General features: G+C 48.2%; 1 protein-coding gene across 1 annotated transcript in view; it reads right to left on the bottom strand.

Annotated features, from left to right (window-relative positions):
* PM20D1 (peptidase M20 domain containing 1) overlaps nt 1-14,398 on the bottom strand; it is a gene marked incomplete at its 5' end in the record, with an annotated part of 305,608 nt that overhangs the window by 269,569 nt on the left and 21,641 nt on the right. The window contains one exon of the mRNA XM_082244535.1: nt 5,287-5,373. Within this exon, the coding sequence (XP_082100661.1) occupies nt 5,287-5,373 (87 nt within the window). The remainder of the gene's footprint in view (nt 1-5,286; nt 5,374-14,398) is intronic.

The raw sequence follows: 14,398 nt of genomic DNA, 5'->3' as shown, positions 1-14,398 counted from the left end.
GCCAGTCTGTCGCCACCAGAACATCCGGAATGCCTTCCACCGCCACCCGGCGAAGAAACCTCGGCAGGTGTACGAGTGGAGGGAAGGCATAAATCAGCCCATACTGGCTCCAAGGAGCTACCAGATCATCTGTGGCATCGGCCAGAGGATCCCGAGACATGGCCACAAACCTCTGGACCTTTCTGTTGAGGCAAGACACAAAGAGATCCACCTCCGGAGTCCCCCACCAGACACACAGGAGGTGAAACACCTCCGGATGAAGGGACCATTCCCCTTGATCCAACACCTGACGACTCAGGTAATCTGCTTGACAATTCTCCACACCCAGGATGTGGACTGCGGAAAGAGCTGGAACATTGGCTACCGCCAAAACCAGACTCTCGGCCACCTCCTTGGCCGCCAGGACACTCTTGGGGACCCCTTGATGATTGATGCAAGCCACAGTTGTGGCATTGTCTGACTGTATCCGAACCGGAGAAACGTGTAGTTGCCTCGTCCAGTGGAACAGGCAAACCTTGATCGCTCTTAGCTCCAGAATGTTGATCGGCAAGGAGGAGGACTCTTCTGACGCCCAAGTCCCCTGGGCACAGAGCTTCCCCAGCACTCCACCCCAGCCTGACAGGCTGGCATTCGTGGTGACCACCATCCAGAACAGCGGTAGAAGGACTTGCCCTGACATAAGGCAGGAGACTGGATCCACCAGGACAGAGTCGACTTTGTGAGATAACTCAAACAAATCTTTTGGTCCAATGACAGAGGGTCCCTGTTCCATTTTGCCAGAATCTCTTTCTGCAGAGGCCTGGAATGAGACTGAGCAAACAGGAACGCTTCGAAGGTCGACACCATCAGACCAAGGGCCCTCACGCAGGCCCGCAGGGAGGACTGATCGGTCTCCATCAGCAACCTGATCGCCCTTTGCAACTTCTTAAGCTTTTCCAAGGGGAGAAAGACCCTCGCAAGAGTGGAGTCGATAGTCAGCCCCAGATGAGTGACCCGTACTGATGGCGATAGAGCAGATTTCTTGAAATTGATCGTCCACCCGACTTCTTGAAGGGTCTTAACTGTAATAGAGGTGTTGTCCAACAGATCCAAATGAGAGTCGGCGCGCAACAGGAGATCGTCCAGATATCCCAAAATTGTGATTCCTCTCTGACATAAGGCCAGCATAGGGGCCAGGACCTTGGTAAAAACTCTGGGAGCGGATGCAAGACCAAAGGGTAATGCCACAAATTGAAAATGCTCCTCTGCCACCGCCAAGCGGCAGAATCACTGATGTCCCTCGACTATGGGGATCTCTGATATTGATGGAGGCCAGAAACTCCCCCTGATTCAAGGATGCCACCACCGACCAAATGGACTCCATTCGAAACTTCTGCACCCGCACAAAGCGGTTCAGAGCCTTGAGATACAGGATTGGACGCACTTTGCCCTCCTTTCTGGGCACCATGAACAGGCTTGAAAAGAAACCATGAGAGCGTTCCTGCGGAGGAACCGGCATGATCACTCCTTGAGCCACGAGGGTCTGCACAGCTTCCCGAAGATCTTTCAAATGCTCTGGAGACAGGTGAAAATTTGACTGGAAAAACCTGTCCCCCGGCCGGGACCAAATTCGATTTTGTACCTGCAACGAATCAGTTCGCAAGCCCATTTGTCCTGAACGAAGGAAGTCCAGGGTTCCTGAAAGAAGTGCAGACGTGCCCCCACCCCAGAAACAGGTGAGGGCACCCCTTCATGCTGAAGAGGACTTTTCTGCAGCACCAGAGTGACTGGTCTTGGACTTGCCCCAGTGCTTCTTAGATCCTCCAGAAGCTCTGAACGGCTTACCTTTTTCTTGCGCCCCGGTGGCAGGAATAAACCGTCTATGAGCAGTAAAGGAAGGACCCCACTTAGCACGGTGTGTTTTACCTTTGAATGATTGAGGAAGAAGAGTACTTTTCCTGCCAGTCAGACCCTTGATCAACTCATCCAGTGAGTCGCCAAACAAAACACTCTTCCAAAAAAGGGAGATCCGTCAGGGCTTTCTTGGAAGCTTGGTCAGCCGACCAGCTCTTCAGCCAAATCATGCGCCGTAGGGCGATCCCCAAAGCCGAAACTCTGGCCACCAGGGGAGCTGTATCCAGGGACGCATCATACAGAAACACCAGGTGCACAAGTTCCATCAGTTCTGGGGGTAACTACGTCAGGGTCCAAGTTCCCTTTCAGAACCCTAATCCATTCCGTAACTGTCTGTGATACCAAAACAGACACAAAGACCCATTTCAAAATGGAACCTGCCAACACGTGAAGATGGCAGGAAAGGGATTCCACCCGCCTGTCCACCGGATCCATAAAAACTGGGGAATCGTCCACAGGCACAATGGTAGATTTGTTCAACCTGGAAACAGGGTGGTCCACCAAAGGTGGCACCGTCCAACGGTTGGAGACCATATCAGCATAAGGATACCGGCGTTTAAAGCGTTTTGGCACAACTAGAATGTGCTTAACACGCCGCCATTGGTCATTCACAATATCATGAAAAGTCTCGGGACAGGGAAAAACCTTGCTAAACTTTTGGGTTTTGCAGGAGCCGAAGGCCACCTGTGTCCCTGCCGGTGTGGGCTCATTAGCCAATTTTAAAGTTTCCCTTACTGATATAATTAAGGTCTTCCACCAAAACGCGTTCCTGCGCTGCATTTGAAGAAGACAGGTCCTCTTCACTACCTGACTGCAAGGACAGCGATACTTTAGGTAGGGGGGCGTCCATGGCAACCACATCAGCCACTGAATCAAAAGACACCAAAGATAAAGAAGGCAGTGGCCGTTTTCAGCTATTAACCTTTTTCATGACAAAATCAACTTTTGTTGCCAGGCTTTCCAGAGCGGTTGAAATCGCGGCCAGCGACTGCGATCCGGACTGTCCGGGAGTCGCACAGAGTGAGTCTGAGGGTGAAATTACAGCCTGGGACTCCATATTCAAGGTTACAAAACGGAGTACTGTCACATGAAGAAGAGCTGATCGCGGTTCCCACCGCAGATTGCAGTGGTCTGCAGAGTCCCCCTTAAATATACACAAACAGCAGAGTGTGCAGGGATATGCCCACAAAGACCCCAGTACTGTACCACCACCAGAGAAAACCCTCCTGAACAGCCTGCAGAAGGAATAAGAATCACAGGAAGTGACCTAGGCCTGGATGTAAAAGGTCACGCTGCTAATGCAGTACATAGGACTACACAAAAATGGTTGCCAATGCATTTTATTAGGAAGCTCAGGGAAAATGGCTGCCCCATACAAGTCAATAGGAAAAATATACACATTGCCCACATTTAGGATGGCGGCGCCCATGGCGTGCCATGCAGCCAGGGAACTCCAACAATGAAGGCTTCAAGGATCTACAACAAGACCCAGCAAGCAACAAGAAATGATTGCCACCCCCCTCAGGACGCCAGGCGCCCCAGGTACATAGCCCCCCCGGGGGTGGGGGGGGGTGGTGGGAGAGGGAGACAGGGCACAGAGGCTGGGTAGCTGACAGGCCAGGGAGATCTTGGATCTAGGAGCTACAGGTCTCATTATCCCCAAGAGAGGGCCCACATCCCCCCCAAGGCCACCAGGAGCAAGGAGGGGCATGTTTACTCACCATACCATGGACCGGGTGGGCTCCGCTCTGGGCAGACCTCCTCCCACCAGAAGTGGGTGTTCTGCAAGTCGAGGGGTACGCTGCAACTCAGGGCGTTCCAGGTCGTCGCGCCCCGGCAAGGCGACCGCTCGCAGGCTCGTCCTCATCCGGAAAGGGGCACCGTTGTGTCGAGGCCTAGTGCGAGACTATAACCTGCTCACGCTTGTAGGCCAGGCTGAGGGGGGACCATAAGGATCTAGATTATCCAGTGCGAAGCCCCAGTCGGTATTACTTGCAGATCACCAGGAGGATCCCCTTGAACACTAACTAGCAAAGTGAGTAAAGAGAAATAAACAAAATATTCTGAAAATAATAAAAAACTGGGAACCCAGCAGGAAACCTAGGTCCTACTCCTTCTCTAGGCAGAAACAAACTGGTTTTCTGAGCAGAGGGTGTGTGGGTTATGCCTGTGGGGGCGGCCCCAGACTAGACGGTCTAGACTACTCCTGCAAGGAGGAGCATAACCCATTCAGCTAATGAAGATGGAGGCTGCGTCTGTCAATGGACGATAGAGAAGGTAGTGGTTATTGACTGATACTCTGAATGGCTTAAGGTTATTAGTGGTATACTTCAAGCTTCAGTGTTGAGACCCTCACTTGTTAATATATTTGTAAATGATATAGAGTCTGAGATTAAAAGGACCATTTCAGTCTTTGCAGATGACACCAAGCTATGCAATGGAATAAACACCTTTACAGGATGCCTCCAACTTACAAGCGGACCTTAATGCACTGTTTAATTGGACGACTATGTGGCAAAGGAAATTTACCCACTTGCCGACGGCACTATAGCTAATTGACGAATACAGCGTGGCCTCCTGGTTCTGGAACACTGTCGTATGACTGCATACCATGATCGCGCCCACGGCACACTCTGTTATGACAGTGACCGGTATGCCATGTTCTTCCCTAACCAACTTCTGTCCACAGTTCTGGTCCCTAGAATTGTACTGACTACGTTGACCGTTCTCCTATCTGTCCTTAATTTAGACATGCCTTATATTAAAATCAAAGATCCTTATCAAAATGTTGCTATGGGGCCCCATGATCTGTAGCTATGCCCCAGGGCTCTGGGGGTTTATAAAGAATGAGAAGGAAACTTTTTTTTTCTCAAAATCTTACCCTATGTTCTGGGTCCTGGGGTCTTTGTAGACCTTTGCATAGGACAAAGCCTCCATTCCTTGGTCCACATCTTAGCCAGTCCTCATTATTAGTCTCAGCTGTCCACAGGCCTATCTATATCAACTGACTGATACTCACGGTTCTCACTTTCTGCTGTTGGAGCCTGCTACTAAGTGAAAGCTGTTGGAGCCTGCTACTAAGTGAAAAGCTAAATGCTTACCAGAACACTATAGAAAAAAAAAAAGTGCTGCTTGATTGTTTGGGAAACCCGTTTAGGGGTACCCTATTAGTATGAGGCAAAGTTTAGTTAGTAGCTAGAATGTAATGAACTTGCTCTTCAAAGCCCCTGCATTAAAAATTGTATTTGTTTGCTACCTTGCTGAATAAGTGTGTGGGATTAATCTGCTTAGACTTTTCCTGGGTGTCCCTGTCTCATGCATAGTTTACTGCCACCAATACTTGTTGAGCATGCCTTACACAACATATACATGACCCATACAACATATACATACCCTTTCTTATGTAATCTTTAAACTCAGCCAGAGCTGTGAAATTCTGCTCTTCTTCAGAAAAGGAAACCGTAGGAATGCGAACAGCTCCTAACACATAAAAATAACATTTTGTTAACACCATAAATTTGATAAGCAGTTTTTAAATAGAATGTTGCTCTTAAGTGGTTAATTTCTTGGTATGAAATCACACTAAACAAAGTAAATGTAAACTTACTCAATTGGTCTGTTGACCACGCCCATCTAAGGAAAAACTGGATTTTTGTAAGAACTTACCTTAAAAATCCTTTTCTCTAAAGTTCAATCGACAGACGCAGCTCCTTATCTTCATTACTCATAGGGTTATGCTCCTCCTTCTAGGAATAGGCACTAGGCAGGAAAAAAAAAAAAACGTAACCACGCCTATGGGGGCTGTCCCTGCAGACATAACCCCTCAGACTCTGCTATCATCAAACAGTTTAGTTGCAAGCAGTATTTAGAAGACATTCTGTCGATGAACTTCAGAGAAAAATGATTTTAAGGCAAGTTCTTACAAGAATCCATTTTTCTCTATCGTTCATCGACAGACGCAGCTCCTCATCTTCAGGACTCATAAGGATGTCCCAAAGCAGTATAATCATGAGGGGTGGGAAACAAACGCAGAAACAAAACATAAGTCTCCAATGGCTAAACAGACAACCAGGCAACATGGAGCTCAACCAGGAACAACTGGAGCTCAGCCGGAAAAAATGTAACCCTCAAAAAGAAACTAAATAGACGAGTTCACTCTTAAACTGCAGCCTACAAAACCTTGTGGCCAAGAAAAGCATCCACCGATGCCAACACATCTACCTTGTAGAGTTTTGTGAATGTATGCACAGATGACCAAGTCGCCGCCTTGCAAACTTGAAGCACCAATGCCTGATGTTGAAAAGGCCAAGAGGCACTCAGCGCTCTCGTAGAATGAGCTTTCACAGGGAAAGGAAGAAACTGACCCCTCAGTGAATAGGCCTGTACCACCGTATGCCTAATCCATCTGAAAATGGTCGCAGCAGACGCAGCCAATCCCTTACGAGGTCTATCAGTAAGGACAAAAACGCATCTGATTTTCTAAAGGACTCAGTGGTCTCTAAATGAACCCTGATCGCCCGAACAACATCCAAAGAATGCAAGGCATACTCCTTAGGATACTGAGGTTTAAGGCAAAGTGAAGGCAACACAAAGTCTTCATTCAGATGAAAATCAGAAACCACCTTAGGAACGACTGATAAGGTCGAAGTACCACCTGATAAGGTGAGCGGCAAGACAACACCGCCAATTCAGATACCCTGTGTTGCAGAAGTGATCGCCACCAAGAATGCAACGTTCTGAGACAAAGAAAGCAGTGAAATCTCCCAAATGTTTTTCAAAAGGAGGCTTTTGAAGAACAGATAACACCAGATTTAGATCCCACAGAGGCAACGGGAATCGCCTTGGAGGAGCCATATGGCGCACTGCCTGGATAAAAGTCCGGATTAGGACATGCGTGGCTAACGGGCGTTGAAAATATATAGCCAAAGCTAAAACTTGACCTTTGATAGTACCCAAAGCCAACCGCTGTTCAAACTCTTTCTGCAAAAAGGCCAAAACCCTAGCGATCAAAAACAAGCGAGGGTGCACCTTCAGCGATTCACACCATGAAATGTACGATTTACACGTACAATGGTAGATCTTCCTGGAAGTTGACTTTCTAGCCTTCAAGAGTGTAGGAATCAGAGTCAGAAAGACCCATATCTCTCTCTCAACACCTGACTTTCAACAGCCATGCCGTTAAACCCAGCGACTGTAAAGCAGGATGGAAGATTGGACCTTGAGACAGCAGATCTTCCCTGAGAGGAAGTCTCCAAGGGGTATCAGCGACCAGCCTTATCAGGTCTATGTACAAAAACTGGTGAGGTCCGTCTGGAGCCACCAGAATGATCGGAATGTTTTCCACCTCTATCCTGCCTTGAAGCCTCTGCAGGAGTTTGGAGGAAATGCATAAAATCAGCCGATATTGACCCCAAAGGAGCCACCAGTGCGTCTGTGGTGTCAGTCAAAGGATCTCGAGACCTGGCTTAAAATCTCTGCACATTCTTGTTGAGGCAAGAGGCAAACAAATCGACCTTGGGAGTCTCCCACCGGACACACAGGAGGCGGAACACCTCCGAGTATAGGGACCACTCCCCTTGATCCAACACCTGACGAATCAGGTAATCCGGCTGCCAGTTTTCCACACCTGGAATTTGTACAGCAGAGAGGGCTTGAACAAAGCTTTCCACCCAGGCCAGAATCTTGGCCACCTCCTTGACCGCCAAGACACTCTTGGTGCCCCCCAGGTGATTGATGCAAGCCAAAGTCGTGGCGTTGTCCGATTGAATCCGAACTGGACAACCTTGCAGACGACTCAGACAAAGTTTTAACGCTCTAAGCTCCAAAACATTTAATCTGAAGTTTTGACTCTTCCATCGTCCAGGTACCCTGGGCACAGAGCTTCCCCAGCACCCCACCCCAGCCCGACAGGCTGGCGTCTGTGGTTACCACCGTTCAAAATAATGGAAGGAAGGACTTGCCCTGGCATAGTGCTGGAGACTGAATCCACCACAACAGAGCAGATTTTGTGTTGTGGCTCAACCGAATCACAGAATCCAAGGACTTTGGATCCTTGTTCCATTTTACAAGAATCTCCTTTTGCCAGGCCTTGTATGGAACTGAGCAAAAAAGACCGCCTTGAAGGTCGATACCATCAGACCCAAGGCTCGCATGCAAACTCGTACAGAAGACAGATTGTTGTCCAACAACAACTGAATCGCCCCCTGCAACTTTTTCTGGCGGAAGAAAACCCCTCGCCAAGGCTGAAGAATCCAGAGTCAAGCCCAGATAATCCAGTCTCAGAACTGGAGTCAGCGCGGATTTCTTGAAATTGATGTTCCAACCGAATTCCTGCAGAGTTCTGACCATGATCGACAGATCCCCCAACAAGGCTTAATGAAAGTCCGCTCTCAACAGATCGTCCAGGTACCCCAGTATTCCCCGCCGGCACAGCAGTGCCAATACCGGTGCTAGTACCTTGGTAAACACTAGGGGAGCGGAGGCGAGACCAAAGGGTAAAGCCACGAATTGATAATGCTGCTCTGCTAGTACCGCAGTACTAGCTACCGCAAAGCGAGGAAACCGCTGGTGTCCAGCGTAGATAGGTATGTATAGATATGCGTTCTTGATATCTATGGAGGCTAAGAAATCTCTGCAGGTCCAGATTAGCCGGACTTAGATTTTCCCGACCATGGCTTTATGGAACCCTTCAGAAGACCTGAACGATTTACCGTTTCCTTGCGACCCGGAAGCACGAAAAAGACATTTGTGAGCAGTAAAGGAAGACCCCCGCCTAGTACACCTTGCCCTTAGAGGATTGGGGCAGATTAGTGCCCTTACTCCCCGTGATACCTTTGATTAACTCATCCAGGGAGGATCCAAATAGCCTCTCCCCTGTAAAAGGAAGTTCATTCACAGCCTTCTTAGAAGCCTGGTCAGCCGACCAGCATTTTAGCCATACCATGCTCCAAATAGAAATCCCCATTGCCAACGTCCTGGCCACCAATAAAGCGGAGTCCAGGGACGTATCACACATGAACACCAGGGCTTGGGTCAACTGGTCTATTAGTTCCTGTACCGCAGGGGAAAGCCGTGCCGTTTCCAAGTTACTTTTCAGTCACTTCATCTATTCAGTAGCAGTCTGCGCTTCTAAAACATTCACAAAAGGTAGCCTTTAACATGTGACCTGCTGCCACATGTAAATGGCGGGACAAGGATTCCACCCGTCTATCCATGGGATCTGGAAAGGTCGGAGACTCTTCCACCGTTACCAGAGTCGCTTTATTCAACCTGGCCACCAGAGAATACACTTTCGTTGGTACAGTCCACCTATTGGACACCACCTCCGCAAAAGGATAACCGCGTGCAAAATGCTTAGGCACCACCAACATGTGCTTAATGTTCATCCACAATAGTATGAAACAATTCTGGACAAGGGAACACCTTGCCCGCTTTAAGGGATTTGCGGGATCCAAAAGACACCTGCATATCTGATGCTGTAGGTTCATCAGCCAGTTTTAGGATTTCCCGCACAGATATCAGGGCTTTCACCAATGCGGCTGATGGGGACAGGTCCTCCTCACCGTCAGAATGTGAAGACACCGACCCCTCAAGGTGGTCTGCGTCCACGACGACCAGATTTGTTTGAAGACAAATTTGTCCGAAGACAAATTTGTCCGAAGACCCTGCCGATGGAGGTGAGGGCGGAGGGCGTTTGCGGCTGGCAGCACCAGAAATGACAAAATCCACTTTTGACATCAGGCTTTGCAAAAAAAATGCAATTTCTGTCTGCAACTGTGAACCAGAGGATCCTACAGTCGCTTCCAGGGGGTCTGCAGGTGAATTTTTATCCTGGGACTCCATTGCTCAAATAAAAATGTTTTTTTGTGTAATGTGCCTTTAAGACCATGAAAAATGCGGTCCCACCGCTATTACTGCAGATTCACGATCCCTGGTTATTATGTAATAATAGCAGAGCAGAAGAGGAAAAAACCCACAGGGAAACCCAGGAACGTTACCAGATCACAGAGAAGCATCCAGCCTGATCAATGTAATAACGAAACTAACACTGTCTGCACAGGAAGAGGAAGAAGCGCTGCCTCTATCACTACAAACCATGCCACACGCCTGTCCATCCCACGGACCTCAAGAAAATGACCACTCATACATTCTCTGGGGAAGTATAGAAAATGGCTGCCCATGCAAACTAATTGGAACACAGAGATCATGAACCACAACAAAATGGCAGCCCCCACGGCGCGCCATGCGGTCACCAGGACCCCCCAAAGGGATCTCAGAACAATAGGCATCTAAAGGTCCCTAGCCAGGGACCCACCCGGGACAATTCACCCCCTTCAAATAAGCGCCATAACGGCTGCATTATTACCGCCCCCCAAAGGTAAAACCTGTTAGGGGAATGCCAAGGGGTACACCAGATTAGTCCTCCAGGGTGCCAGGGAACCCCTAAGGTCCGACTATTCCAGGGAGGTTCCCACACCTGCCCCATGACTGCCAAGGGTGTTTGGGGGGACAATTTTACTCACCATACCACGGTACCAGGTGGGCGCCACTCCGAAACAGATCACCTCCCACCCGGGATGGCGGTACTGTCAGCCAAGGGGAAGCTGCGACTCAGGGTGTTCTAGGTCGATGCGTCCCAGCAAGACTGTCCACTCGCAGGCTCGTCCCCATCCATCGGGGCACCGTCATGGCGAGGCCTAGTTCTGGACTATAACCTGTTTACGCTCGATGGCCAGGCTGGGAGACCTTAAGGATCTAGATTATCCAGTGCGAAACCACAGCCAGCTGTTGCTCGTAGTTCCTCTAGATCAGGCATCACTAAATGGCGGACCATGTCCGGACCCAATCAATTATTTTCATGACTATGAAAATTGTAGAGTCACACTTCAAGAGGTAGTCACCTGAAATGGTTTTCACTTCACAGGTGTGCCCTGTCAGGTTTAATACGTGTGATTTCTTGCCTTATAAATGGGGTTGGGACCATCAGTTGTGTTGTGCAGAAGTCAGGTGGATACACAGCTGATAGTCCCACTGAAACGACTGTTAGCTGCTTTTTTCTTGCCATAATACAAATTCTAAGTACAGGAAAACAATTGGCCATCATTACTTTAAGAAATGAAGGTCAGTCAGTCCGAAAAATTGGGAAAAACTTTGAAAGTGTCCCCAAGTGCAGTCACAAAAAGCATCAAGCGCTACAAAGAAACTGGCTCGCATGCGGACCGCCCCAGGAAAGGAAGACCAAGAGTCACCTCTGCTGCGGAGGATAAGTTCATCCGAGTCACTAGCCTCAGAAATCGCAGGTTAACAGCAGCTCAGATTAGAGACCAGGTCAATGGCACATGGAGTTCTAGGAGCAGACATCTCTAGAACAAATGTTAAAGAGGAGACTGTGTGAATCAGGCCTTCATGGTAGAATATCTGCTAGGAAACCACTGCTAAAGAAAGGCAACAAGCAGAAGAGACTTGTTTGGGCTTAAGAACACAAGGAATGGACATTAGACCAGTGGAAATCTGTGCTTTGGTCTGATGAGTCCAAATCTGAGATCTTTGGTTCCAACCACCGTGTCTTTGTGCGACGCAGAAAAGGTGAACAGATGGACTCCACATGCCTGGTTCCCACCGTGAAGCATGGAGGAGGAGGTGTGATGGTGTGGGGGTGCTTTGCTGGTGACACTGTTGGGGATTTATTCAAAATTGAAGGCATACTGAACCAGCATGGCTACCACAGCATCTTGCAGCGGCATGCTATTCCATCCAGTTTGCGTTTAGTTGGAACATCATTTATTTTTCAACAGGACAATGACTCCAAACACACCTCCAGGCTGTGTAAGGGCTATTTGACCAAGAAGGAGAGTGATGGGGTGCTGCGCCAGATGACCTGGCCTCCACAGCCACCGGACCTGAACCCAATCGAGATGGTTTGGGGTGAGCTGGACCGCAGAGTGAAGGCAAAAGGGCCAACAAGTGCTAAGCATCTCTGGGAACTCCTTCAAGACTGTTGGAAGACTATATTATATATAATATAAATATATACATTATATATATATATATATATATATATATATATATATATATATATATATATATACACACACACACATATACAAATCTTTCCCTTAGTAAACGCAATAACTTTTGCGCAAACCAATCAAAATACGCTTATTGCAATTTTTTTACCAAAAATATGTAGCAGAAAACAAATTGGCCTAAAATGTTTAAAAATTTTTTTTTGATTTTTACATTTTTTTGGGGGAATTTCATATAAAAAAAATGTGAAAAATAGTTATTTTTTCACAATTGAAGCTCTTTTTTTGTTTATAGCGCAAAAAATAAAAATCGCACAGGTGATCAAATACCACCAAAAGAAAGCCCTGTTTGTGGGAAAAAAAGGACGTCAATTTCATTTGGGTACAGCATCGCACGACTGCGCAATTGTCCGTTAAGTTCATGCAGTGCCGAATCGCAAAATAGGCCCTGGTCTTTGAGCAGCCAAATCCTCCGGGGCTTGGGTGGTTAAGCAAAATCAACTAATAGATGATCTCATCAAAAGGTCTCATCCTAGAATATTACCTGAGTCACCATAGCAAAATCCCTGAGGATAAATCATGGGTCTATAGGTGCTGTGCTGTTTCCTGCCCTCCACTCTGCCATACGCAAGCGGGGGTCAGCAAAGCAGGGACATTTTTACAATCTACCTGTCACCTGCCCACAGTCAATGGGTAGATAGCGATCGAGGGGTTGTCGCCCTCTTTAAACTGTTTAACATTTTGTGTTTTCACAAGATAATGCAGGATTGTCAAATTGTTTTTGCCTGCCTAATTTGAGGGATTTGTTAGGATAAATAAATCACTCATTCTTACGGTACAGTATACATTTTTTTCTTTTCAATTTTACTACTTCATGTTCTTAGTAAAAAAGGGAACAAAAAAAAAAGGGACATTAAAGAGTATGTAAACCCAACATTTGATATTCCTGATATGTGCCTGCTGTACCATGTACTTGTATGAACTTGTATGAACAAGTATCCTGCTCTCTTTGTATTGCTTCCTTTGCGAGAAATCCCTGGTGATCCTGCCAGTCCCTCTGCTTTCCTATTAAAAACTGACCACACCAAGCAGGAGAACACCCCATGGCGAGTTCTCTAGCCTGCTCTCCTCCAATGATCAAACTTGTCCTGACACACACCCCCGCACAGCCTTTCACTGGGAAGATTGGATACTGCTGCTTCTCCTCCCCCCAGCTCTTACAGTTGTAAAGTCAGAAGGTTTTTTATCTTAATGCATCCTATGCAATAAGATAAAAAACCTTCTGGGTGTAGCAGCCCCCTCATACTTAACTGAGCCCCATCTCTGGTCCAGTGATGTCCACAAATCCCTCAACTGTCCGGGACTCTCTCTCCTGGTTGGCTGAGACACAGCTGCGGCGTCATTGGCTCCAGCGGCTGTAAAAGTCAGTGGCAAGTCACCTGTGGCCAGGTGACAACTGCACCCAGTTGGAGGCAGGGGTGCACCACAAGGTAGTGAACCCAGTAGCTGACTGCTGCGGATGGACAGGAACGTGAGCCCAAGATTTCCCAGGGCGGAGTCTAAGACCCAGCAGGTGTTCACCAGAGCCTCTAGTGGTGAGGATGGACTTGGCTGCAGCTGGGCCCAGGTCACGGCCCCTGGGGTCCTCCACGTCACGCTACGTAGGGAGAGAGGGGAAGCCGCCAGTCAGGACAAAGGGGATAGTGATGGGTAAGCCGAGGTCAGGACAACAGGCAGACGAGGGTAACCAAGGAACAGGCCAAAGGTCAGGGTCACAGGCAAACAGGAGAAGTCAGAGACAAGCCAAAGTCGGTACACAGAAAGGTAGATCAAGCACACGGCAGACAGGAAACAACTAGCAAACACTGTTGAACAGCAAAGCAGACCTGCAGCGCACTGGTTAATATATAGACTTCCTGGAAGGCCTGGGGTGGGGCCGAACAGGGAGGAGAGATGATAAAAAAGGAACCAGAAGTGAAGTGTGGCCTCTAATGCAGACATGAACGAACAGGTAAGCTGACAGTACCCCCCCCCCCTCTTATAAGGGCCTCCCCCTACCCCGCCTGGGCCCGGGTTTAGAGGGAAACTTCAGATGAAACCTTTTTTAACAGACGAGGTGCAAAGACCTCCGATGCCGGGACCCAAGACCTCTCCTCAGGACCAAAGCCTTTCCAATGAACAAGGTACTGAAGAATTCCTCTACAGAGTCGGGAATCCAGAACTTGACTGACCTCGCATTTCTGATTATCCTCAGAGACCGATGCCATGGTAGGGAGGGGACGAGAGAACTTATTGAGGACTAAAGGCTTCAGAAGGGAAACATGGAAGGAGTTAGCAATTCTGAGGCTTTTGGGGATCTGAAGTTTGAAACAAACCGGATTCAGTTTAGAAATGATAATATATGGACCAATGAATCTTGGAGCAAACTTCAGGGAAGGCACTCGAAGCTTGATGTTCCTGGTGGAGAGCCAAACTTTGTC

Source organism: Pelophylax lessonae, assembly GCF_965119305.1.
Source record: "Pelophylax lessonae genome assembly, chromosome: 2".
Lineage (NCBI taxonomy): Eukaryota > Metazoa > Chordata > Amphibia > Anura > Ranidae > Pelophylax > Pelophylax lessonae.
The sequence above is the reverse complement of the archived record's forward strand: the minus strand, read 5'-3'. Positions and strand labels throughout refer to the sequence as shown.